This window comes from Gorilla gorilla, chromosome 17 (genome assembly GCF_029281585.2).
Source record: "Gorilla gorilla gorilla isolate KB3781 chromosome 17, NHGRI_mGorGor1-v2.1_pri, whole genome shotgun sequence".
Lineage (NCBI taxonomy): Eukaryota > Metazoa > Chordata > Mammalia > Primates > Hominidae > Gorilla > Gorilla gorilla.
In genome coordinates, this window is record NC_073241.2 from 90,791,272 (window position 1) to 90,818,928 (window position 27,657).

The 27,657-nt window shown below is 38.7% G+C and overlaps 1 protein-coding gene across 1 annotated transcript in view; it reads left to right on the forward strand.

Annotated features, from left to right (window-relative positions):
- The window catches only part of CDH20 (cadherin 20), a 222,361-nt gene that overhangs the window by 129,983 nt on the left and 64,721 nt on the right, over positions 1-27,657 (forward strand). Inside the window, exon 2 of the mRNA XM_004059490.5 lies at positions 26,545-26,942. Coding sequence (XP_004059538.2) covers positions 26,697-26,942 — 246 coding nt within the window. The 5' untranslated portion in view covers positions 26,545-26,696. The remainder of the gene's footprint in view (positions 1-26,544; positions 26,943-27,657) is intronic.

Here is a 27,657-nt window from a genome sequence, read left to right on the forward strand (position 1 = left end):
GAAGATTCCAGGGCTCAGGAAGCACAAATTCCTAAACCAAGGAGATGTGACAGATGCCTGGACCAATGGGAAAATGTGTGCCCCTGACAAGGAAAAGAGAATTCTGCATCTTTAGAAGGGCCCAGAAGTATCATTTCTCCCTCCTCTGCCCACACCGAGCCTGGAAACACCTTGTTAGCTATACATTAAATGAGATAACATATGTAAAGCACCCAGCATGGAGCCCGGCAGATATTAGGGATTCAATAAATATTAGTTACCTTCCCTATTAAAAGTAACACCAGCTACAGTGTTTATGTGATTCGCTTGTAATTATTACTATATAGCACAGTAAGAAGTGTGTGCATAATTAAATATGTACCACTATGATAATTCTGTTTTAAAATTTTATTGATAACATCATTATACGCTTTATGTAAGCTCAGAGTTTTTGTGCTTATCTGGCATGTTTATGCTTCTAACTTTCAAAAAAAATCAAGGGCACATCTGAGGGAAAAAGAGTTTGGTGGTTTAGCAAGGTGTTTAAAAAAAAAAAAAAGTTAACATATTGCACAATTCTTATTATTTTTCCTGTCCAAACCTAGTCTCACCCCTTCCCACTGATTTCTCCACCAACCCACTATTCTCTCTGCCCATCACACAACACTCCCTCCCTTTGTCTCCATTAAAAAAATTGGTAGATAAGCTAAAAAACTTCACATGTCACTGCTAGCAAAGACCAGGCTATGTCCAGGAATATTCCCTCCCATCTGTTTTCTGGATGCTTTGATTCACTGCGCTGGTCAACTTAGAGTATGGGAACCCCAGCAGGGTAGAGCTTGCTACAGGAGCTGACAGTTCCCTGCCAAAACTATCCTCACTACAGAATCACTGTTCAAAACACTGACTAGAAGTGAATGTGGGCTGTGACTCAAAGCCACAGGGAACTGAAAGCAACCACACCCATTTATCAATATCTAGGACTAGGAGGAAACATTAGCATCACAGTGAATAATAGCCAGACCTCTCAGACTTGAAAGCAGACATTAATGAACCAAGCCCAGAGCTGACGTTGAAGTCAAGGTTGTGGCAAAACCAGTTAGAATCCTCCATCATGGTCTAGATGTGAATGATTAGTACTAAAATAAAATGTAGGAAGCCACTGGACATATTTAGAAAATCCTCAACAGGGTCTATCAATGTTTAACAATAATCTTGACTCATAACTTCAGGAAATGACACTATCCACAAATGGAATCCATCATTTCAAAATAAGCCTTGTAATATCAAACAACTTCAGCTCCCAAGTAAACCCTCAGGAGTATTTTAAACATGCTCTTCACAGAGCTCACTAGAAATAAACCAGTTGGCCTGGCTGCCCAAGAATATGCCCTAGATATTGTTTTCAATTGAAATTGAAAATAGGGTCACTGTCTGCAGGAACTGGAACACCTTACTTTCTACACATATACCCCTACAGCTACTAAAAAGAAAACCAAAAAAAGCAAAGAACAGCACCAAATCTATTAACTCGAGTCATTCTCCAGCCCCCTGGCCTCTCTCAATCATAACTTTGGATCTGATAGTTACAATTGTCATTTTTTACAAAGAATGGCATGTTGGCTCATCTTCTAACTGCATGGACCTTTTGATAGTAGCACACATACTTCCCATTGTACTAAATAAAATAGAAGTAGCAATAAGAATCTCAGAGTTTTTAGAGTTACCAGATTTGCAAAACTGAATTGACACTTTGATCTCCAAAACATTTTTAAATTTTGATAGCTTGGAAATAAATTAACTCTCAGAAAGAATTACATGGGGAAAAAAAAAAGAACTACGTGGGCTGGGATTTTGTTTTCAAATCAAGTGAATTGTAATGGTCCATTTTGAAAATTAACATTGAAATGAAGCAAGAAGGTCAACAGCATAGAGGATCAAAGCATCCAGAAAACATAGGGAAAGGAATATTTATGCATTTCTAATTCTATTTCTAATTCTACAGAGAAACTTAGTGACCCACCAAGATATGGAATCTGCTCTGGGAAGGAGGTATACTAGTCACATAAACAATATAAGGCTCCGACCTGGGCAACCTGGAGGAACCTTGTCTCTAAAAAAAAATTTACAAATTAGCCAGGCATGGTGATATAGGCCTGTAGTCTCAGCTACTCAAGAGGCTGAGGCGGGAGGATGACTTGAGCCCAGGTGGTTGAGGCTGCAGTGAGCCATGATTGTGCCACTGCACTCCAGCCTAGGCAATAAAGCAAGACCTTGTCACTTAAAATATATATATTTTCTCATTAAGCTATATATATATATATATATATAGCTATTTATATATAGCTTAATGAAGACATATTTCTCAAGAGAAGCAATAGCTTCTTTTTACTGTGTGAATAGTAACATTACTTTTTTTGAAATAAATGGTAATTTACAAAAGGTAAATAATTCCAATAGTGATTCTCTATTCACCATTTTGCAAACAATTCCTGTTAGTATTGTTGTACTTACAACATTTACAATAGAAACTTACTATTTTACAAACATTTACAATAACTTACAACATTTACAATAGAAACTTACTATTTTACTTAAATGCTATATCATACTGCATTTCCTTAAAAATGAGTATTCAAAAATCCTTTCATGACATGATGTTCTAGTCACGCAGAGTTACGGGACATGAGCTCATGATGTCACAACCATTTCTTCAAAGGCCATCTTGTTACGACTTTACCTTCCACAGTTCACCTAATTAATAAAGGTGTTCAAAACAATCTAGGGGACAGAGAAGAGGATTAAGTCCATGGAAATCTCTCAATGGCTTTTCCTTGGATCCACAACTTGAGGCCAGTTTCCCATGAGGTATCTATCTAGGGACTAACCTAGTAAAGTTTTGGGAACTCCTCCTAGTAAAGTTTAGGTCTGAGGGAAACAACATTCCCTCAAGATGGCTTTAAGGCAAAGAAAGAAATTAGTGCACAACTACAGAGGTAACTCATAGAATCCACACATAGGAGCTTGGGCTCAGCCTCCAGAGGGACTGAAACAAGGAACAAGAGCCTGCCCTCTTCCCATGCCCTCCCCACCCCCCTCTTTGTCCCACTTCCTCTGCTCTGCTTCTGCAGGGCACAGCGCCCCAGCCATCCTTGCAGGTTCCCTTCCATACTCCCAGCAAACAATGTGCTTGGCCTGGCTTGGCTCAGTGTCCATCCTGTTCCAGTTTCAGCCTGGGGGATGGGCAAGTTCTTTGTTACAAACAAGGCTGCAGGGGCCAGTCCTTTAAGGATGGAAGGTCAGTTCTAAGACAGAAATATGCTAGACAGACACTCCTAAAGGTGTCTGGTACCATCTCTAATGAGAGTATATACATATAATGATCAGCTGCCACTGGGGAGACATATTGCCATGATATCCCCTCAGATTTTCCCATTAGAATCATGTGCAAATTGTAGTATTGGAAAATCAGTTTCCTATTCTCTCTGTATTTGGAGAGGCTTGTGAGGCCTAATTTGCCTTCTTCTCTGCTTGAGAATCTGACAATTTCCACATCATCACAATGAAGAAGCATATTTATGGTGTTTGGGGTTTTTTTCCCCAAAAAAGTCAGGTATAGAGTGTCTTTTTGACAAGCCAGGTACAATTTTATGTCTCATTACTAACAAGCTTCCATTTCTCACTATCCATCAAATACAGAGTTTGCAACTTCAATCACTTTGAGGAACCACCACTCCTGGCCAATAACTACCATGAAATCCCAAGTTAGAAAAATTCACTCCCTCCCTCCAAAAATAATGAAGGAAAAGATCCAAACAATTATGAGGAAAGATGAACATGATAGTTTATGCCAAAGGGATATTTTCTTCTCTACTTTTGGAAAGACAAACTTTTACTGAGCATCTCTTATGTTCTACACACTGGGCCTTTCTGTGGCACACAAGAGGATTTCATGCTTATAGCAACCCTGCAATTCTATGCATTGGAAACTGTCTGGGCCTCAGAAATATTAAATCATTTGCCAAAAAACACAGAAGTAGAATCTAAAGCTGATTCTGCCTGACCCCAAGGCTTACGTTCGCTTACTAGTACTAATAACTAGTATCTATTGAGCATTTGCTGTGTGCGAAGGCTCTGCCCCATTGCCTCACATATAGTGACTTATGTAGTAGACATGGGAACTACTATTAGCTTCGTTTTACAGGTGTGGACTCGGATGCACAAAGAGGTTAAGTACTTGCCCAAGTTTACACATCCTGTACACAGTGGAGCAGAGGTTAGAACCCAGGCAATGTAGCCATACTTCCCATCAAGTTGTCTCCCCTGGAGAATGTGATTCTGTACATATCACGGGTCCCTTTGTGATTACTCTCAAGTTAATAGGCCTCAACTGTATCTGCAAGAGCAGCCGTGATCCAATCACCAGCGTCAAAATGAAACTAAGTCAAAATTGCATGGTTTGCCTTTCACTGCATGTGTGGAGAACAGAAATGACAATCTTGATAGCCAAGATTCTCAAATCCTTATTTCTCCCTAAAACAAGTATTTTTCCTTATGGCCCCAAAAGATTCAAGACATCAAGATATGCTAAGGATGTTCTGAGTGAGGGAAATCCCTTTTCATTTCTGTCTGTAGGGATGTGTAGGTGTGTGAGTGTGTGTGTTTGGGGAGGGGAAGGACGTACTGCTAAAGAATAATGGTAAATCTTTTCTAAGAATATTCTTTTTCTTATCTCTCCTAAGCATATTTAATGCTGAGAGACTTTTAATGCACTGTGTTTCTCTAGTATCCCTTTTTCCCCCCTACTTGCTCCACTAAGTGTCTTCCAATTTCAAATCACTACAGTGCAACTGGCTTAGATAATGTACTGTCATCCATACCTCATACATCGTGTCCAGGGAACTCGCCTTACTGTAAGCGTCACTTCCATTGCAGCAAGCTGGCTATGGGCCATGACCTGTGGGGGCCCCAGTGCCCATTTATTGTAAACTATGGCTTGTGGGTGGTGCTAATGAAGTTCCTCAAAAAGCCACATTTGTATGACTTTACATTTTGCTGTGTTTCCTTAAAAATTGCCAGTAAAAGACTGGCAAAGGTGTTCTTTATTATGAATTTGTTTCCCCATTTCTTGATCTCTCCTGTATAGGGGAAACTAGTTCCATTCATCCCACAAATCTCAACAAATTGCTTCATAACCACTAAAAATCAAACCCCTCCCCTCAAAAATCCTAAAACACAAATGTGGTCATTACCTCCAGATTTGGAGCTTTATATGCAAATTGTTTATGACATTCACAAAGCTAGGAAGGAACTGCAATAGCACTGTGATTCTGGAAAGATGAAGCCAACTTCAGAATTCAATTTTCAAAAGGAAATGCTATGTTTGTTTCATGTCAGCCTCTGCTTCAGATCAGAATAACAACAACAAATGAATAAAGCTAAAACCATTGCTCTGGCTGGTTATTTCCAAGCAAAGCAGAGGCAGATGGAAAGCCACTCAGTTGGCTGTAGCTCCTCATGTTGTCTACTTCCAGTCACTTTGAAAGCAGCTGAGCAAAGCTTAACTCCAGTTGGATGAGAATGAATACACACACACACACACCCCTATATAAATAACATTATTTTAGAAATACAGACTGGGTTGTCACACGCACAGGTGATCTGGCTGATTCAGCAGTTTTGAAACAACAGTCTGGCTGCCCAGTTAGGGTAAGGCCTTGTCTCCTCTCCCCTCTCAACCATCCTATAGTGGGCAACACAGTATACAACCTTGGTTGTGTATGTGACCCTCAAGCAAATCCAACACAATATCTCATTAAGGAAAGATTTCTAGCAGGGAGCCTGTGGCATTTTGTAGATTTAGAATCAACCTTTGGAGTATAAACATACGTATGTATATAAAGAGAAAATCACCCATGCCATTGCATGTTTGCATTTACATTTATGTATGTACATTATCATTTCCAGTTACCTATATATACATCAAATTAACAAAATAAAAAATGTTAGTTACACATACACATACATACACACATACTTACTACACCGAACACAGGGAGAGGGATGTAAGTACATGAAATATATCAATGATTCATAGAGATTCTGATAAAGACTTGTGCAGGGAAAAAAAGAAAGTGTAACATGATTTTTAAATGAGTTTCTTTCCCCTATATGTTCAGATTTCTTACCAAAGACCATTTTTCTCATTGCAATCTGGTGAAAACAGTTTGAGAGTTGCCTCTGCTGGTCTTCACCAGATGCAAAAAGAACACAAGCACCAACCCATCACATCTTTTGTTCTCACCTCTGCCGGCGGTCTGTGTGTCAGTTCCAACAATTCCCCTGCCAACGGCTATAAATGCATATCATACACACCAGAGCACCCTGGGGGGTGTGGGGAAATCGGGGCTCGGTTAGCCGTGTGATTACAGGGTCGCATCTTATCATCCCTGTACACAACCTATCCCATGACTGTTTGCAACACGACTGGGCACTGGTTGTATCCAATCTATTTCTACGCCGTACTGTTAATGGTCAAAACTGGCCTTGTTCTCGTATTCCCTCCATTTTCCAACGGAAAAAGGAAAGGAACCGATAAGCCTGAGCTCAATTTGTTCTGGCAATTATTGCAAAGTTCCTACTGTGAGGGAGGCCCTGCCCGTTGGTGCGGAATGACATGCAGCCATCCAGGGTCCAGACAAAAGGAGACCCTGCTTTTCACCAAGTGTATTCAGCCATGTATAGACATATTGGCTGAGATGCCTGCTCATTCACGCCTTAACGGGAAAAAGAGACAAGAACCTGGAAAGAGAATGAAAGATTATCAAGTGACACCAGATAGAGAAAGGATAAAAACAAGACGTGAACTTGGTGAAGAGGAAGAAAGGAAAGAATTTTGACCACACAACAGTAAATCACTGATATAATATGGGTATATACGTTTTAGTACTATTAACCTAAATTATGCTTTTATTACAGATAGAGGTTTCTATAATGATACTGAAATGTGAAATTGAGGAAAGTTATGCTTGGAGGTTGGATTATATGAGGCTTCTTCTATCTTCTCCTCTTTCTTTCTCTTCCTCCCTCTCTCTCCCTCCACTAAGCCACAGCTGCACATTAATTCAACCAAATGAAACTGTTGGAATGAAATACCACCAAGATGCATTCTAAAGTGTAATTTTTCTGAAACATGTAACTTGATTAAAAAACCAAAGTACCAGTCAAAAGGTGAAAGAAATATATTATATTATGATGAAAAAGAGGTCATTTAAGAAAAGGCTGAAATAGCACTTCTTTTTGAAATGGCATATGGAGACTTTTATAACTCTGAAAAAAAGGTGACTTTTTCCTAATACTTGTCCTTATTCTCTGCTCATGAACAGAAGGAAAATGTTTGTAGATAAGGTCACTTTAAATTCTAGGCCATAGCACATGTTGCTCTCTGCAGCCAAATGCCCTCATCTGTCTCCCTTTCAACTCCATCCAGTGATAATTGTTCCACCTACCTAACTCTCCTGTCTACTAGGAAAACAGTTGACAAGAGATAATGTCAGAGTTAGGTCCGTGACATACCAGAAATTATATCTCTCAGCAAAAGTCATTTATTTCAAAGGATAAGTAATATAATGAACTGGAGGAAATTAAGTTAATTTTAAAATCTGTTATCAATTGCTTCTCTTTAGTCATAAGGGAACTGGGGGGAAATTACAGATTCAATAGCAACATGCATTTTTTCCATTATGAAGAATGGCTTATTCAATGGATGAATCATTAGAGAATGATCCCTGTGGCCCTGTGGAACTCCACAGGTAGAAGCAAACAGCAAAAGTTTAAGATGTAAAACATACTATAAAATTGTTGGAAAAAGTGAACTACAATCCCCAATGAAATTACCTCTTATGGCAATTAAGATCCCGTTTGTCGGAGCATTTATAGCCTCAGGCAAACTCAACAAACCCATTCCTGGCTGCCGGTAATGACAGATTTCTTAGGGAGTATTATTTAATTAACAATAATTTGAAAGAGCAGCTCAGCTGAGATACTGCATTTACTTACTGGAAACACTAAGTAATGGTAAGTGAAAAAGACATGTGATTTGTTAGCCTTCCCATTATCTTTTGTTTCTGAAATGCATCAGTAGCTGATAGGTATTTGCCACTAGATATTTTCAGCTGTCTGTGAGGACAACATGTCCAAAGAACTTTAGCTCTTACTGTACAAGGCTGCACATAGTCCTGTGCTGTTTGATTCCGTTAAGAAATCCCCCAGGGCCTCAAATGTTCAGGGCCAGCATTCTTTGTCCTTCCCCCTCCAGACAAGGGCAACTGCCAGCTCCCCTTCCTTGTATACCAGGCTCCCTCCCACCCCCATACATCATTTGCTGCTAATCACCTAACTTAAGAGATGCCTTTTGTTCCCACTCCCTTCCCAAGTCGCTTTAGGCTGCATCAGCAACTTGGGGGCTGGCTGGGTCTTACTTCCCCCCAAGAGACGTGCTCAAACCCCAGGGCATAGGCAGCAGGGGAAGGAAAACCTTCCCTCAAAGTTACTGGGCTGATGTCCTCGCAACCGATGACCTCTTTCATCCCTGATTCTAATTTAAAGACTAATCTGGAACTGGCAAAAGGAGGGCCACTTTAAGTTGTCCTGACATACAGTGGGAGCTGGCAGCAGGAAGGGAACTCCACCACTCAGGGGCAAGCTCGGGAAAATGCAAAAATAGCGCACTCCGTGAAAGGAGAAAAGTAAGTTATAAAACTTTTCATCTTGTCTGTTATTTCTTTGCCATATCTTTACGAAATGTTCAAGATTGGTCAATGAAATAGAAAGATTGTCTTGGGAAATGAATGTGTCAATTTAATTCCTGTGGGAGCCAAACAAAGTGATCTGAGATAATCATTTTAAATTATTATTGGGTGGCTGTTAATTGTAGTCACTAGTGCCCATTAAAATTCCTGCCAACAGAAAATCTTTATCTCGACTTGATTTGTGATAAACTTAGAAATGAGCAGTTGGTGTGGAACATGGTTATTAAGCAAAGCAAATTTCTTTCATGGCTTCTGAAAAAGACAAATCTGAAATCTCAGCCAGTTAGGTCGTGCCTATGTCTGTGAGTAGATTAGGACGAGGTGTGTACACAGCACTAGTTTCCACCGTGGGTTAAGACTGATTGCAGGAGCAAAAGATTTTTCTCTTTGATTCTTTTGAGTCTACAGTAGTTTTGGCTCAAATAATATCAAAGGCATCTGATTAAACACATCTCCCAGCAGGATTCTATCATAGGGCATACTTTATTATGAACAGTATAATCAGATTGATGTAATATGGCATCAGCCAGTGAATGTCTTGTTTTGAAACAACTTGTGGAAATAGATTTTTCTCTCTCTCTTTAATCCTAATTTGATGCTATTAACCAATTCTATTATTTAAATTGACTATTAAGATTGGAATCCGTCTGATGTATCAGAATGTATTTCCCATTAATAAGGCCTTCTTCTTAGCCTCCTTCTTTAACCTTCATTTACTTTTAATACTGTGAAGAGAAACGTTTGCAAAATCTTTTTTCCTTATTATGGATTAAAGCATGTGGCTTGGTTCCTGTTAGACTGTTCTTAGCCTCATAAGAACAAAAACGGGTAAAGTTTACACGGGTTTCTTTTAGTAATTAGTTACTATATGGAAAAGATAAAAGGGATTATAGGGGAAAAAAATAATAAATTTTGCAAAAGATACATAAGAGCATTTTCCATTCCAAGGATACCTAAATTCTTTTACCAACATAGAAAAGAAACATACAGCAATTTTAACTGGTAATGCAGTTTCCACTAGAAACATTTGAACATCTCTGTGGCTTCATTACATGGTATTTACATATCAGAAAGGGGAAAAAATATCAGCATAAAAGCAGTGGAAGCTGACTTGTAATTCCCAAATAACAATGATTTTTCCAGACAGCAGAGCTAACAATTTTGCCTTGCTCCAAGTGCTACCTGGGATCAATCAGCAGGTCATAAAAAATATTTTTTAACTGATACTTTATAGCCAGTAAGAGTAGGAATAGCTAGAATCAAGCATCATCATCAATTGATTGCACTTGGAAAGGGCAGCTCGTTCTTTTCACTGTCTGCTTGTAAATTCAACATTTCTCCTAGGCAAAAATGAGTGAATTGTTATAAATGCTTACTACTATGTAAAATCAGCATTTTAAAACACCATTGATTTCTAGTGTTTGTAAAAGACCCTAAAATCCTTTGCTTCCATCTCCCACCCCTGGCAAGTCTTCCTGCCAAAGTCAGTGTTACACTTCCTCCCCTGCAGTCTCTTGTCCCTATCATCACTCTCTACCTAAAGAAGGGCAGGAGATTTCTAAATCTCCCTAAGCAAACTGTCCCAGTTTATAAGCTTCAAGAAACCTGATGTTGTTTAAATTTCTTCTGCCACTGATTAACACTGTCTTCCCTGTTCCTGGTTCCTAAAGAGATGCTCATCTTCTGTGAAGATGAATTTTTAAAATGTGGATATCATTATTAAGCTGCACTTTGACCTTTTCTCCTCTTGCCTTAAAGATTTCCTTTTTTCAGACACTTAGATTTCATCTTTAGGGCTCCATGGATTTCTTTGAACCTGCTCCAAGTTTCAAGCCGTCCTCATTCTCCAAATCTCTTTTCGTTGTGTAGCTCTCAGAAACTGACAACTTCTGGAGAGGATCCCAGTCCCACCTGCTGGTTCCTCAGGATTCTACTCTTTTAATATTGCGGTACAAGTGCCAAGATTCTCTTCAAGATGAGAATGTTATATTGCTGAATCGTTGTTCACTTTTTATTTAAATAATTCAACTCCAAGTTTTATTATATTCCTGTTGGTGCCGACACCATGCTAATGCTGAGAATACAGAGGTGACAGCCACTGTCCTCAGAGAATTTGCAGGCTAGCATGAAAAGCAACCATGTGGGCTGTGCTGGCATCATGGCCAGAGTGGCAGGGGGCACAGAAGACAGGCCCGGGGATTAATAGATGTTCCCTGGAAGAGAGATTGCTTAGCAAAGAAGGGCCGGGGAAAGGCATCTGTCTTCGAGCAAAAACATGAAGGTATTACAATACAGCATCTATAGTTTATCAGAGGGACCCCAAAAGGTTGAGGAACAGGGAAAGACGAGACAGAATGGTAGAGGGGAGCCAGATTGTGTAGGTCCTTAAGGTACTGTCAAGGAGTATAGATTTTATCAGTTAAAAAATGAGGATCCATTAGAGAACGTTTAGCAGGTGAGTGGTCCAATAAGATCACTCTGGCAGATAACAGGATAGATGAGAACAGGAATACCAGCCAGAGGGCTGCTGAAGGGATGGAATTTACCACACCAGAACTATGGCAATGGCAGAAGGAATGGAGAGGAAAGACAGATCTGAGAAAGACTTACAAGGTAGAAATGGTAGAATTTGACAGGTCTAAGTAACCAGATATGGGGGTGTGAAGGTGGGGATGGAAGAAATCTTACCCTGACTTCTGGATTTTGACTTGGATGGCTAGAAGTGCCAATCTTTGGGCTAGAATAAGCAGAGCAAAGGAAGCTCTAAATAAAATCAGGAGTCAACTGGAAATAAATGATATCCACTGTGACTCACTAATCTTACATTGTTCAGTGAGTATCTCACTTCCAGAAGTTACTAGGTTTTATTTTATTCATCATCACTCTGTTTATCTCCTAGTACTTCTCCAGTGATCCATGTGTCTAAAGCCAAGCCACAGCTTTTACCATCACTTTACTTGTTGCATATTTGGAAAAATCTCAATGCTTAGTGACCATGACTTTAGACATCCTTAAAAGTATGAATAGATATCATTGATATAGAACTACTGTATAATAGCATGTGTTATTGCACTAAAGTGGAAAATGATCGATTGATAATTCTCCACTCAGTACTGAACAATCAGGATGTTTTCTCTTTTGTTATGCCTGAACAGACATAATCCAAAGTTTTGTACATATAGCCTGCATAGAATTCTCTTCTTTAGAGACACTTATCTGTCACATCATAAATGAAAATTAGACCAGTCCGACTAAACTTGTTCTGTTTTTTAAATAGAAAAATAACTTTTTCTTACCCCCTTCTAAATGCAAGAACTTGCCTTTTCATCCTTGAGGGGGATTGGCTCCTTGTATTCTGAGATTGCTAAAGTTCTTCAACATTGAACTCAGTGGTCCTGGATGCCTGTCTGGAATTCCAGGTGTGGCAGAGTGCATTTTCTAAAGAGAGCCACAATATTATCTCCCACCCCGCAGGCTCTTCTGGAGTCTCGCCACATCCCCGTTAAGATGCATGTGGACTTTCAGTGACTCATAACCAAGAGAATGCCGCAGAAGACATGGCTTCTGCTTCAAGAACAGCAGCATTCACACCAGAGCCTTGATTGCAACTGCCATCCCCAAAGTCATCACGCTGTGACAAAGCCCAAATTAGTGCATGTGGAAATCACATGTAAAGGTGCTAAATGAGACCATCTGGAGAGACAAAGATGCCCGGCAGCCCCCAGTGGCACCAGACCCCCACTGTCCAAGTTCTAGCCACTATCTGATTGCAAACGCATGAAAAACCCCACACCAGAACCACGTAGCCAAGATATATCCAAATTCCTGATCCATAGAAAACTGAAAATTAATAAAATGACTGCTGTATTAACTACATTTTGAGGTGATTTATTTTAGAACAAGAGCTAGCTAGAAAATATGATTTAGTGCCAAAATGATCCAGTAGAAGGTCGATGATAAAGGACCACTGGATGAAATCTCCCTTCCCTCATTACAGGAGAATACAACTGTGGCCCTTAATTCAGGCCTTGGTCTAGTTGGTTACCTTGATACCAAAACTAGGCTGGTTTCTGATGCACCTGAAATGGCTGAGAAGATTCTGACTTAAACAGTTCTCATTCCTGATGGTGCCAGTCACTTCTGGGATTCACGATGGCTTCACTTTGCATTAATGTATACCTAGTTGCAGATCAATTTGTCTTGGGCCATTTGGGAATCTCTCTTTTTTAATAAGTCCTTTGTTAACATAGAACTTCCCAAGAAAAATTAAAATGTAAGTATATATTCAATGATCTTATCAGAGGCTAACTGGACTGGACTTTGTGGGGGCACAAGCACTCGGAATGTACTGAGAGTCCTCATTGAGAACACCTCGCACACTTGCTTGAAAGGTGGTTCCAGTTACTAAACTAGAGAACACTACTGAAGAACCATCGGGGAATAAAAAACAGCCTCGGAAAATGAGGACATTGAGCCAATCCTTGCCCCATGATTTTATTACTATGATATAATTAGAGGCAGGTTGCTGCTGCAGTCTCTAGGTCAAATAACAACTCTTATCATATACATGTGGCTGGGCATGGTCTGTTGGAGAGATCCAAGACCCAGTGGTACCAAGGAGAAGAGAATGTTGCATCTCAGGCTGATAAACAACACCTTCTACAATTATCTTCCATAAAGGTAACTGGGATCTGTAGATAATGGATACTGTCACACTACCAGTCTAGGGTCAGCTAATTCCAACATAGCTTGACTTACTGTACTAGTTTATTCTGAAGTATTTCTATAGAATAGATTTTGTACTCATAAAACTGCAAAGTGGCTAAATTCTGTTTTCTGCAGTTAAAAGGTGTGTGGCAACAATGTTAGAAGTTGATAATAAACAGTGTTCTTGAGAGCAGGTTTAAAACCAATTCTCTATCTTCCTTCCAAGACAGTTGCATAGTATTCCTATGCATGAGTATGTCATAATGTTTAGAATCATCTATTGTTGCAAATATGGATTACACTGATTTTTTGCTCTAATAATGCTAATAAAAATTAAAATATATATTATAATTAGCTCCTTAAGATCCATCAGTAATTTTAAAGACGTGGCACATCATGCAAAATTGTCTTCCAGAAAGCTTTTATCAACCCACACTCCCATCCATATGTATATGAGCAACATATGCTCAGAAACATTGGTTAGCTTAGTTCTTTTTTAATGTTTGCTAATTTAATAGGTTAAAATGATATTTTATTATTTGTATTCTTAAGCTAATTGTGAAAGTAAAATGTTTTTTGAGGCCAGGCACAGTGGCTCACTCCTGTAATCCCAGCACTTTGGGAGGTCGAGATGGGCAGATCACTTGAGGTCAGGAGTTCAAGACCAGCCTGGCCAACATGGTGAAACTGTCTCTACTAAAAATTAAAAAGTTAGTCAGACGTGGTGGCACATGCCTGTAGTCCCAGCTACTTGGGAGGCTGAGGAAGAAGAATCACTTGAACCCAAAAGGTGGAGGTTACAGTGAGCTGAGATTGTGCCACTGCACTCTAGCCTGGGCAACAGAGGAAGACTCTGTCTCAAAAAAAAAAAAAAAAAAAAAGTAAAATGTTTTTCATATATTTATTGATCATTTTATTTCTGCCTTTCTGAATTTGTCTTATTGTCATTTGATCACTCTTTTTTGGAATAATATTTTAAATGTTGAGCATAAATATTTCTAAATATGTTAAGGACAATAAGCCCTCATTTTCTCATGCATGTTGCCTGTTTTAGTATATAAAATATAACAATTTCTAATAACTGTTTAATTCAATATCTCAACATTTTTCTTTTCTACCTTTAAAGGTAGAACGGTAGGGATAAAGGTTCTCTGGGAATCTTTCCCTACCTTTCTTATAATACTGGGAACCCAGTATTATAAAAATAGTATTCACCTGCATGTTTTCTCAGTAGCTTGTTTTTGTTTTTCCGTGTATTCTACTAACCCACATGTTGTAATTGTTCCCATTTAACTATTCAGTGCATGAGGAGTAAACAGTGGATGGTGAAGAATAGAGATGTAGCCTCTTCTTTAACCCCAGTTAACCAACTTAGTGAAGAAGTCTTTCTTGCCAAATATGTAACACAGATTAAGGTGGAGCTTAGTAAACTGGAAAGTGGCAATAAAGAACGGGGGAAGTAAGAAGACAGCTGAGCCTAGAAGTTTCATAATAGATCTTGAAAAAGCTTTAGAATTTCTAATGTCTAGAAGAGCATAGTTCTGAAAATCTCTGTACTAAAGTATTTCCACTTCCTTGATCCTGTGAAACTGCAATTGAAAGACACCATAAATATAAATTTATATTATATAAATGTAATAGTCTCAAGTTTTGGAGGAATAAACACACTAACATGTAAGTGTGTACACTGATATATCCATTCTGCTCTCAGAAACACTTAAATGGTGGAAAAAATAGTTCTGAAGTGTATAAAATATCTTCACTACATCTATTTCAAACCTTTCTTTTCTATTTAATTCCTTAATATTTATTTTGCTTATTTGAATATGTTCTTTTAAATTTTTGAGTCAGTTTTTATTTTATTGCAAGTAGAATATTTGCATGGGCCAAAAAAAACCCCAAAATGGCTCTGAAAGACTTATAATAAAAGGAAAAACCATCCCCTGCTCCAACCGCAAAACCCAATCTCAAAAGGTAAACCCCAAAGTTATTTATTCGAGTATTTGCCAATACATTTCTAAGTCATATGCTTATATATATTTATTGAAATACCTATTCTAGATATTAGCAGTTGGTGTTCCAGTGGGGTAATTGAGCTCTTAGTTCTTTTTACACATATTCCCATCCACTCTCCCCTCCTTCCCCCTTCAACAGTTATATTTCAGTACTCACTAAAAGAATAGCCAATGTTTATTTACTATGGATAAATGTTGTTTTCTACTGAGCAAAGTTATACCTGAAGATTTAATGCCCTTCTTATAGAACTTTGTGTTTTTCTTGGTTAACAATTGCCTAGGGTTTTCTTTTCTTGTCTTCTCTATGTGTATGTCACTATTTTTTCCCCCCTAATGCTCAAAAAATCTGTCCTGTGCCTATCAATAATTTATCCAAATCCTGGAAGCTTCTCAGTCACTCCAACACTTCATTTCTTTCCTGGAGCCCTCCCTCCCCTCACCTGGCTGCTGTACCCACAGCCTGGTAAGCAACTGCTATTCTGGGCCTTCTCCTTGCCAGTCTCCTTTGTTGGATCCCCTTTCTCTTGGGTCCCATATCTTTGTAAGTTTACCATTTTGCTAAAATACGCTGCATTTCTCATTAGTAATACTAGGTGCTAGAAGACAGTGGAGCAATTTTCATCATAGACTTCCATGGTGAAAGTCTATCTTGAAAAAGCTGTCACTGAGATGAAAGGGTAGAATAAAAACATTCTAAAAGGAGATGTGAATATAGTCTTATAGTGAGGATTGGACTAATGAAGAGATTATAGGTTCAAGGAAAAGGGAATTACCAAAGAATAGGTGGAGGCTGACCTTGAAAAGAATTAGAGGAAAAAAGATCTTCTCATATCACCTTCCCTCCCCCAAATTAAGAAAGTTAAAATCTAAGCCATCAGAGGTAACTCTGACGGTCATATCCCTTTAACTTCACAATATTACATATTATTAGGTGTGAACCTCGAATATCTGAGACAGGTCTTAGTTAATTTAGAAAGTTTATTTTGCCAAGGTTGAGGACTCGTGCCTGTGACACAGCCTCAGGAGGTCCTGACGACATGTGCCCGGGATGGTCAGGGCACAGCTTGATTTTATACATTTTAGGGAGACATGAGACATCAATCAATTTATGTAAGATGTACATTGGTTCTGTCCAGAAAGGCGGGACAATTCGAAGCAGGGACAGGACTTCCAGGTCACAGGTAGGTGAGAGATAAATGGTTGCACTGAGTTTCTCATTAGCTTTTTCAAAGAAGGGACTCATATATGCATTTATCTCAGTGACCAGAGGGATGACTTCGAATAGGATGGGAGGCAGGGTTGCCCTACGCAGTTCTCAGATTGACTTTTCCCTTTAACTTAGAGATCTTGGATCCCAAGATTTATTTTCCTTTCACATATGTCACTGTAATTTCTCAAATCCCAATTTCCTCATAAGATTTCCAAGTATTTCTGCAAATGATGCTTTAACTTTACATTACAAGTGATCCCACAGTTCTAGAAGACTTCTGACACATAAGGATTATGTTGTCTGCTCAAGAACAAAAAAAGCATTTGTGAAAACTCACTGCTTTCTTGACTTTTGTTGACTTTGTATTGTCTTTATCTCTGCCTCTTAATATGTTCACTAATTGTTGCAGGTGTGAACAGACACTAAAATCAGTATGGGAATACACTGATTAAATCAAAGTAAAAGCTTGAAGGCAGAAAGAATAACATTAAACTGTTAAATACTTTTCTACCATTTAAAAATACATTGACAGTTAATATTTACTGAGCACCTAGTATGTGCCAAGTACTGCCCACAGATACATGGATAAAAGATATTACCCATGTCTTCAAAGAGCTTACAATATGGAGAAAAAACAGACAAGTAAATAATTACAATACAGAATAATGAAGTGCCAGGAAAGAAAATGCACAAACTGCTTTGAATAGACAGATAAAAAGGGAAACATGTAGGAAGTTAAAAATACATATATATTTTCAACTTAATCTATAGTATTAGGTCATGATAATCTGTAATACTCCTTTAAAGAAGATTATTCTTCTCATATTTGAGGCTCAAAAGGATTAAGCAATATACTGGATGTCACACATCGAGTGGCAGAGCTGGAATTGGTCTTAAACCGCGATGTCCTGATTCCAAATGATACACTATGCTCCAAAAGAGATTTCTTTTCCTGAAAGCATGTATTAGAAGACAAGGTTTTACTTTCCTTCAACAAGATACATAATAAACATCAGTGAGATTTTTGGTTTGTTTTGTTAGGGCATTAAAAGGCAAATTTTTCTTTTTCTTGAACAGATTGCCCCTTTCTTTTGTTTTCTTTACATTTATATGGCATCAGATGCCATTGCCCATACACATTAGTATCATATTAATTTTTTTACATATATATTTTTTAAATAGAGATGAGGTTTTGCCCTGTTGCCCAGGCTGGTCTTGAATTCCTAGCCTCAAGCAATTCTCCCCATACCCAGCCTTCCAAAGTGCTAGGATTACAAGTATGAACCCACCATGCCTGGCCCAACATTACTTTGGCATGCTCAAAAACCCTCAGTTGCTCACTATGAACTATCAAGCATATTTCAAATGTTTCAAACCAATATCCCCAGCTCCTAGCTAGACCACATTATTCTAGCGTGAGAGGGGATTGTATAAAGTAAATAAGATCCAAGAAATAGACAAATCAAAAAAAATCCTAGCTAGGTTGAAGTTAAAGATAAATTTTACCAGGTTAGCCACAGAGAAGCCACGTCCAGGTACAGCACCAGGACAGGGAAGCTGGATTCAGAGCTGTATCTCAGGGAGGGGTGAGATGTGCTCTAAGAGAAAGCAGCTCACGTTCGTTAGGCCCAAAGCCCCTTTGAAGTGTGGACTAAAAAGAGAAAGTTCCTGCCTCTTTAAATAATCAGAGTAGAATGATGAATTTTTTATTCCTGCGTATAAAACCAAATTTATCACCTTGGCTCTAACTAGCACCTCCTCCCAACTTCCTGCCCTAACCCAGGCACGGAAGTTTAAGTCATGATTATTTCATCTTTTCCAGTTCCAACTTTTCTTCATATCCAGTTAGTCTGCAAGTGTTAGAGACTCTGCCTCCTTGATGTTTCAGACGTCTGGCCAATCCTTCCCTCCCCTGGATCCTTGGTTGAAGTTCTCCTTACCAATTTTCCCTGGACTCTCAACTGATTTTCCCAACTTCTCTCCAGAAACACTAATAAACAGAGATTTATCAACATTACTTTGTTCTCTCCTTTTCCTTTACACATATATGGCCTCAGATGCCATTGCCCACATATATTAGTATCATATTAACTTTACTTTTTTTTACATATATATATTTTAAATAGAGACGGGGTCTTGCCCTGTTGCCCAGGCTGGTCTTGAACTCCTAACCATAAGCAATCCTCCCCCAACCCAGCCTTCCAAAGTGCTAAGATTACAAGTGTGAACCACCACAACTGGCCCAACATTACTTTGGCATGTTCAAAAACCTTCAGTTGCTCACTATGAACTATGGAGTATATTCCAAATACTTCAATCCAATATCCCCGGCTCCTAGCTAGTGGTTTTTATCTGGATTTCCTGCCTCCCTCGTCCCTCCTCAGTCTCCTAAAGTGACCCTATTCTCTAAGCAAATTAAATTATTATTATTCTCCCAGACAGGCCCTTTGCATCCTGCATCTGCACCATGGTATCTGCGTTTTCTTTAACTGGGAATGCCCTTTTATTTTTCAGGGTCTAGTTCCTATGTTCCCTTAAGCCTTTCTCCTCCTGATGGAAATCATTTCTCCCTTTTCTGATCTGGCCTAGCATTTTGTTTTTTAAGGGGTCCTGTAACCCTCATCACCAATAGATCTGTGCCAGTCAGTCACATGCTAAGCACCTCTTGTACAGTCACTGCTGACGAAGAATTCCAGTTCGTCTTCTTCCTAACTATGCAGCATTTGCCAATACCCATGGTATAAATACACCATGGCCAATTTCAAGGCATTGAGAGGCCTTGAAAGTGAGAGGCTTTGAGGCATTGAGAGGCTCCGGTGAAAGGTGATAGGAGTTGACCCCACCACCTCACTGTTTGTTTCTTTGTAAACTGAGGAAACAAAACATTTTTGTGGAATCCTTGTAAAGATTAAATGACAAAGTAAATGTAAATTACTTGACACAGCCTGGCGTAAACACTCCATGTCATTACCTCTGCTGTTATTGCTTCTGTTGCTGCTGCTGCTACACTATTATTGTTAATAATGGTATGTATACCTATGCCTATTCCTATTATTATTTCTATCACTAGTATTAATGGTAATACCTCCCTCCTAAACTGTAAACTCCTTGAAGGAGGAAAAGGAAACCAATATTTATTGAGCATCTACTATTTTACAGGCACAAGACTTTAACCATCTCTCAAATGTCTAAGAGTTTCATATATACTTTTTTCTCACTTAATTACACTCACCCTGTGAGATAGAGTCTATAATTACCTCCAGTTTGTAAATGACAAACAGAGACATAAAGAGATGAAGTCACTTCTTCAAGATTGCATAGATATTAAGTGGTAGGGCTGAAACTCACTGAAGTTTGGCTGGCTTTCCAATCCATTTTTTGATTAAACATATTGATACTCAAGATTTAAGTCTTACGTTTAGGTAGCAAACTTACTTTTGCCAAAAAATCTTCTTCCTGTGAATTATTTTTTACGGGTCAAGGAAAACTGCAGGATTTTCCTGACTTCCTAAAATGCTGTACAAAGGCAAAGTCATAAGAGAAAACACTGAGTAGCAATTACTTGCAACTTCTTAACAAAGAAGAATGTTAGCCACATAATTTCATTTTAAATACATGCTTTTTATAAAGAATGAGCACAGATTTAATGCAATTATAAATGTCACATAAAACGAGAAATTAGTAGGCATGTGGAACAAGTCTCAGAAATCAAAATTGATCATTCTTGTCTAACTGTAGTCAGAGAAATTGCCCATAGACTGGGCTGTAGTTTCATTAGCTTGATTAAAAGTGAAAACTGGAGGAAGGGTAAAGTAGGTCAAAAACTTCCTGACTCCTTGAGGATTAAAACGTTTACTAGATACTAAGTATGGGTGAAAGGATCAGTAACAATCTATTTGCCAGCCTTGGCGGATACGGAAAGAAAGACAGGGCACCCTGGACTGCAAAAATTGATTATAGCCAGAATGAAAAGCACAGAGGAATCGGGCATGAACTCTAGAGCAAGGATTTCTAAAGTGAAAATGCCTTTATTTATGACCCAAGCTAGGGAATTCACAGCTAGAGGGTCAGCATGTATACAGGTAACATATGGCAAGTTTTATTATGGGACTGACCAAGTTTTTCAAAGCCAGGACTCTTAATTGTATAATTCAAGCTTTCTACCAATTTTTTTTTGTTCTACTCCACACACACACACACACACACACACACACACACACACACACACACACATCCCTACCATTATACAAAACTAGATATTGTTCCTAAACTGCAATTAAGCTACTGTTTACCTTCCCCTCACCCACATCCACCCCATAGTTCCATTTATGAGCTCCCAGTTTCATTTAGAAAACAGCACTCTCGCATAAACTGGTTGGGTGGTGGGAAGGAGAGGGAAAATAAGTAGGAGTGGTGGGAAAGAGAAGATTTCAGAGAACTGACAATGGCCTGAGTGAACATGATAACAGCTGAACCTTTAGGCTCAGGAGTGCCACCATTTTTGAGGAATTTGATGGAGAAGGAATTCATAGAAAGATAAATAATGAGAATTAGAATAAGCAAGAGTGGTGACCACCTTTTCCAAGAAATCTCCAAGGAAATTAAGTATTCCTTTTCTTCTTCTGTTCAATTTCTTAAAAAGGTAATACTGTAATTCTTCAATTCTCCATACACCATCAATGTATTAACAGCTTCTCTGAGGAGTGAGGAAAGCCTACTATGAGAACATTAAATATGTAAACATTGATTTTTAAGATATATCTCATTTCAGAAATGTTAAGTTGGGAGGAGGGGTGTGGTGAAGCAGGTGAGAGTTAGGTAGGAGAGTGGAAGTGAGAGTACAACTCAAAATTCAGCAAATCTAGTGCCTGGACTACCTCTTCTGACCCTGTTGGGAGTTGGTTGCCTCCACAGATGGATGGCTTTGGGTAGGCTGGTGAGTTGATGACCACAAAAGAGCCATGGAGCTTCCACTCACCTGATGACTGTCCCAGAAGAAACTGGGATGGATAGAACCTCTGTAGTAAATGAAAATTAAGCTATCACTTTTACTTATAGAAAGAGCCTCAAAAATGCACTTAGAAGAGAGCCTTTACGGAGATCTTAGATATTACAACGAAACATGACAGTATATCATAAGGTGCATCAACATTAAATCAGAATACAGCTCAATGTCATAGTGCTACTCCACCTCCCAGTCAAGGTTCTCTCTCGAGAAATAGAAAAAAAACCCATTTTGGCCAGGCGCGGTGGCTCACACCTGTAATCCCAGCACTTTGGGAGGCGGAGGTGGGCGGATCATGAGGTCAGGAGATCGAGACCATCCTGGCTAACATGGTGAAACCCGGTCTCTACTAAAAATACAAAAAATTATCCGGGTGTGGTGGCAGGCACCTGCAGTCCCAGCTACTCAGGAGGCCAAGGCAGGAGAATGACGTGAACCCGGGAGGCGGAGCTTGTAGTGAGCCGAGACTGCGCCACTGCACTCCAGCCTGGGTGACAGAGTGAAACTCCGTCTCAAAAAAAAAAAATAAATAAAATAAAATAAATAAACCCATTTAGGAGTTAAAATCTTTCTGTATAGAGTACAGAAGAAATAAAAACTTAGTAAATGAAAACAACTTCTGGTCAGAGAACTGTGTCCCCTTTCAGCATATAAAACCATACTATCCACCCTATCCAAGACAGATCCCTAGTGATGGACTTTGGTCAGTAGCAGAAACATACACAAACAAATCCAGAAATGTTGAAAGTTTATTTAGAGAAGCACTCAAACTATTTTCTTTATGGGATTCTACAGTGGGAATATTGTTGTTTGTGAACCATACATACTGAAATACACGAACAACTTTTTACTCCAATTTATACTCGTGACCACCTGTGTCATTCTCTGGGGTTTTGTACTCTATACAAAAGGATTTTAACTCCTAAGTAAAATGGGTTTGTTGCTATTTCTCAAGAGAGAACCTTGATTGGGAGGTGGAATAGCATTATGACATTAAGTTGCATTCTGATTTAATGTTGATGCACCTTATGGTACACTGTCATGTTTCATTGTACTATCTAAGATCTCCATAAAGTCTCTCTTTTCTTTTAAGTGCATTTTTGAGACTCTTTCTATAAGCAAAACTGATAGCTTAAGAAGTTTAGCTCTTAAAACCATGACACCACTGTCTGCATTTACCTCTCTTAAAGGCATTAGGCCACATCAGAACCTTAAAACACCCCATCTTCTTATACAGAGTCACGGAGTCGACTGACTGCTTCTATAGAGATGTCATTTGAGCTTTGCTAAGCAGTACTTCCATTAACCATGAAAAGCCCAGGAAAACTGGAATAATGAGGAAAGAAATCAGAGCAAGACCATAAAAGCCCAGTTCATTTCAAGGAGAAAGCAGTAACCATCCCTCCCCACTACATTTTAAATATCACAACGAATTTACGTAACAAAATAAACAATTCACTGAAAGCACATTTTATGTACAACTTTAATTTCTTCCTACTGTGTTCATTACCAAGCTGTTTTCTTTCTTTAGGGAGGATGAGGGGGAAACTTTTAAAAGACTCATTTAACACAGAAGTCAATTTCCACTAACGTATTCTTCATGTGGCATATGTAGTCCTCCAAAGCAGATCTATATATACAAATACACATGTATCAGTATCTTCTTTTATAAGAACAACAGCAATTAGCCCACCCCAGACACATTATTGCTATTCATATCCTCTAGGGAAAAACATGAATATGAGAACCACCTCGTTTATAATAAATGCAAACTGTTTAGTATTTCTGCTAGAACTGTTTCGTAAAAAACACCTCTAATCGTGAAAAGAATAATGCGACTATTGTATAACCCAGCTTTTACCTTCTAGAAAGTTAGCCAGGGAGTCTTTTTCATGCATTCATCCCTAAGGAAGTAGAAATAAAGTGCTTTGCACCAACTGTTGCTATCAAGTTATATAAGACAGAAAGAGTTGGTATGACATTGCGGTCTTTGTGATTTGGGGTGTGTAAAGGTACCATCAGCTTTCACAGAATCACCAAGGGCTCCCCAGGTCAAGATCCCAAAGCCACTTTTGTACGTGTTCAGTGGAGGGGAGGAAAATAAGAATTTGCACTAGTGTGTAGGAGGCCAAAGTAGAAAAGAGGGAGAGATGAAAACAGGCAACCTGACCTCCTACAAAATATTCATCACAGATTTCAACTCCTTGAGCTCTTCAGATCATGCCTCAGGCAGGGGGATAGGGGGTTTTAACTGGGAGGAACACATGCCTAGTTAGAAATGGGGAATATAAAAAACACTACTTAAAATTCCTCAAATCTCATTCTGTACATAAAATGTAGCCAGTGGAAGCAGAAGAGGAGACATCTGCACATACCACACATGCATGCACAGGCACTCTTAGATTCAAAGCAAGTTGCTACAACCAGCCAGAGAAAATAACAGACATGTGTGCTTAGGCAAAATATAGGTAAGAAACAAAGACATTAAAGGGAATACACTAAATAGAATACGTACATAAATACATATATATATGTATGTATATATGTATGTATAGTGAGTTCTAGCTTTAATCAACGCAATCCGCAAAATAATTTTCTTTACTGTTGAAGAGTTTTCTAATAGCTAGCCCTTCATTAAATCTCCTCAGATGGAACGCAAGTGTTTGGTTATTACAGAATTAGACTGAGCCAGAATCTGCTACCAGACGGTACTTATCACAGATGTAGAGATCTGAAAAATAACAGATATATATTATAAGCCCTTTCAGAATTCTGGCCCCAAAGGTGCCCATAAAATATATATTTCTGGCTTAGCTCCATTATTTTTACATATGACCCAGGTACTTTATCTGACTGTTCAAATGTCGGTTGGCACCTTAGTCATTTACAGGGCACTTTTTTGCCTGCATGATCCCATCAGACTCTTGTGATGGTCCAGTGAGGTAGGTGGGAGAATTATTGTCCCTACTTAATAGATGAGGAAACTGAAATTCATACAACTAAATAAGTCAGAGGTAATGAAGATAGAACCAGTAACCAAACTGTCTCTTAGTCTAATGCACTTTGAGGAATTATAGATACATTGTGTCTTACAATATACAGAATATTGCTTTTATGGTTTACTAGTCACAGCATTCTGGCAGTGGCTTTTTTTTTTGGCAATGCCCTTTAGTCTGCCTTCTAGGCCCCTAAAACAGCACAGCTATTTCTCACTAATCTTTGTCATCAATTCGTTTCCTGGGTTAAATTCCTTCTTCCCAAACACCTCCCTGTAGACAGGGATCAGAGAAACATGAACTGGGCTTCTCTGTTCCCTAAGGGAAGATGTCCACCAGTCCAAAGAGAGAGAGAACAGCTAATATTTGGTAACCCACCTGCTAGCAGCACCATTGTTCTTTATTAGCAAACCCACTGCCCTCAATGAGGTGCACCTGGCTTGCTTTTTCTTAACAATCAATCTGCCTTCAGAGCTGGAGCTCGTAAGAGGCACAGCCTCCCATTCTGCTACAAAAATTCTATAGTCTCCTCAGCTACTTTCTCTATCATTTCTCATTAAAATGATTTATTATACAGAAATGAAATGGCATATTGTATTAAATAATTATAAAATAGTTTAAAATTTCTTTTCTACATTTCAATCATGAGTATTTGAGAGGAAGCTGAAACCAGTTCTGATGACAGGTGGAAGGTAGTAACTGAGTTAGCACCAATGCATTCACTTCAAACCACTTGTAGAAATGAAGTGTTATTTAGTTTCACAGAGCTGCAATCTCCAAATACACACATTTGTTCTCAGATGACAGCAGTTCTTCGAATTAACAGTGAAAATATTAAGCCGACGGAAGACATTTTAGTTGTTTTGACAGGTTGACTTGAGTGTTATGCCATCTCATTAAACCAAGCCAAGTAAGGGAAGAAAAGATTGATGAGGCCATAGCCCAGGAGTGAGGTCACCAGCTAAATGTGACCGCATAGCAACAAAAGAAGTTTGACTGATAAAGATGTGTCCCTACGGTAGAAGTCCTTTTCCCTAAATGAGTCCTTCAGGTCAAGAAAGGAAATTTGTTGACTAGATTCTCTTAGCTTGCTCCCATAGGCATGTGACTAATAGCACTTTAAAGTCTGTTGTGAAGTATATAATGATTAACTGACCATTTAAATCCTAGAAAGGTCACATTAGCAGCCCCTATCAGTGCTTCAGAGCCAAAACAGTAGAGTGTGAAACTTGAAATCCACTATGAGCTCAGAAAATGATTAAAGTCAGAAGTGATCCATGGCTGCTTATAAATGAAGTCCAAGATTTCTAGCATTATCAATAACAGCAGTAGGCACAAGATCATTGTGGGTGACCAAAAAAAACAAGGTAGTTGGATTTTCCTATTTTTTTAATAAGCAAAGAAAAGCAGTTGGGCTAATGGAAATATTAGTTATTAGCTGTAAATTTTGTAAATGAATGCTGCTTTTAAGAGTTTAAGAGCCTGTCTGATCATAAATATTTCAAAGAGCACACTATTAATTCAAACCAATCAATAATACAGTATAACCCTCCAGCTAAGTTACCAATGAGAAGAAATTTATTCATCAGTTTTATTCCCACCGAATCTATATCCAAAGTTTTGGGATTGATTATAGCAAGATGTGTTGTCTTATTATCAAAATAGTATTTATTACTCAAACATTTCTAAAGCAATAACCTGTTATGACTTTTTAACTCATTGAGTAGAAAGTTGAATATTTACTGACATTTCTTGAAAACTTGCAACCCGCCTGCAGGAAAGAATCTGACATCATCACACTGTGTTTTCCTTAACTTGACAGGAAGTCAACTTCAAGCAGATTGACTTGAAACGGGATCTCATTCGGGAAGCATAAGTTTCCAATCAAAAACTGTGTATTTTTTTAAATTTGGAAAATACTCAAGTTCCAGTTGCTTATCATTCTCCTTCACTTTCTGAAAACCTGGCAATCCCATGTGGACTTCTGGTAGAATGAGCAATGCAAAGAACTGGCTTGGACTTGGCATGTCCTTGTACTTCTGGGGACTGATGGACCTTACGACCACCGTTCTCTCGGATACCCCAACACCACAAAGTGAATTAGAAGCACTCCTGTCAGACAAGCCACAGTCACATCAGCGGACCAAGAGGAGCTGGGTTTGGAACCAGTTTTTCGTTCTGGAAGAGTACACTGGGACCGACCCTTTGTATGTCGGCAAGGTAAGAAATGCCAAGTAGAAATGACCCGGGTATTGGATATTGAAATTGAATATGAATTGAGTATCAAAGTTGACCTAGCCTTTATCTGAGGCCTGAGAAAAACTACAACAAGTGGTACGTTACTTGACACCTAGCTAAAATGTAACTTCTGCTTTGTCAGAGACCAGTCTGAAAGGAAAGATTTATTTCCTTGTCCATGTCTCTGTTATGAATGGGAAAAACTGGGAATTGGGATTTGGAGGAAAAGGCTCAGACCCTGCAAGAGCTATTCAAGTCCTAAAAGAGGCAGCAGCAGCTGTCTGGGAATGACAGAATGGGGGAGAGGGAAACTTCGAAATACAAGAAGAGTACAGAGTTTTTTGCTTTGTGTTTTTGTGGGTTTTTTTTCAGAGCATTTCCAGAGGTATTGCCTGAGGTGCAAATTTAATGAAAAAAATAAAAATAAAACATTTTTCATTTCAGAAGATCTTAGCATGTGCTTTAGGATAGTTGGAGACAATATATTTATAAATGTTATATTTGAATTCTCTTGATTTAATCTATCATTATTTCATCTTTAATCCTGGATTTTTCCTGTGTTTACTTTATTGGGGTGTTAATTACAGACCATTTTGTGAAAGCAACCAAGTGAGAGAGAATGGGAGACAAGAAACTAATTAGAAAATAAATAATTCATTCAAATGGTAACTTAAACGCTTGTTTAGCACAGAGGCTG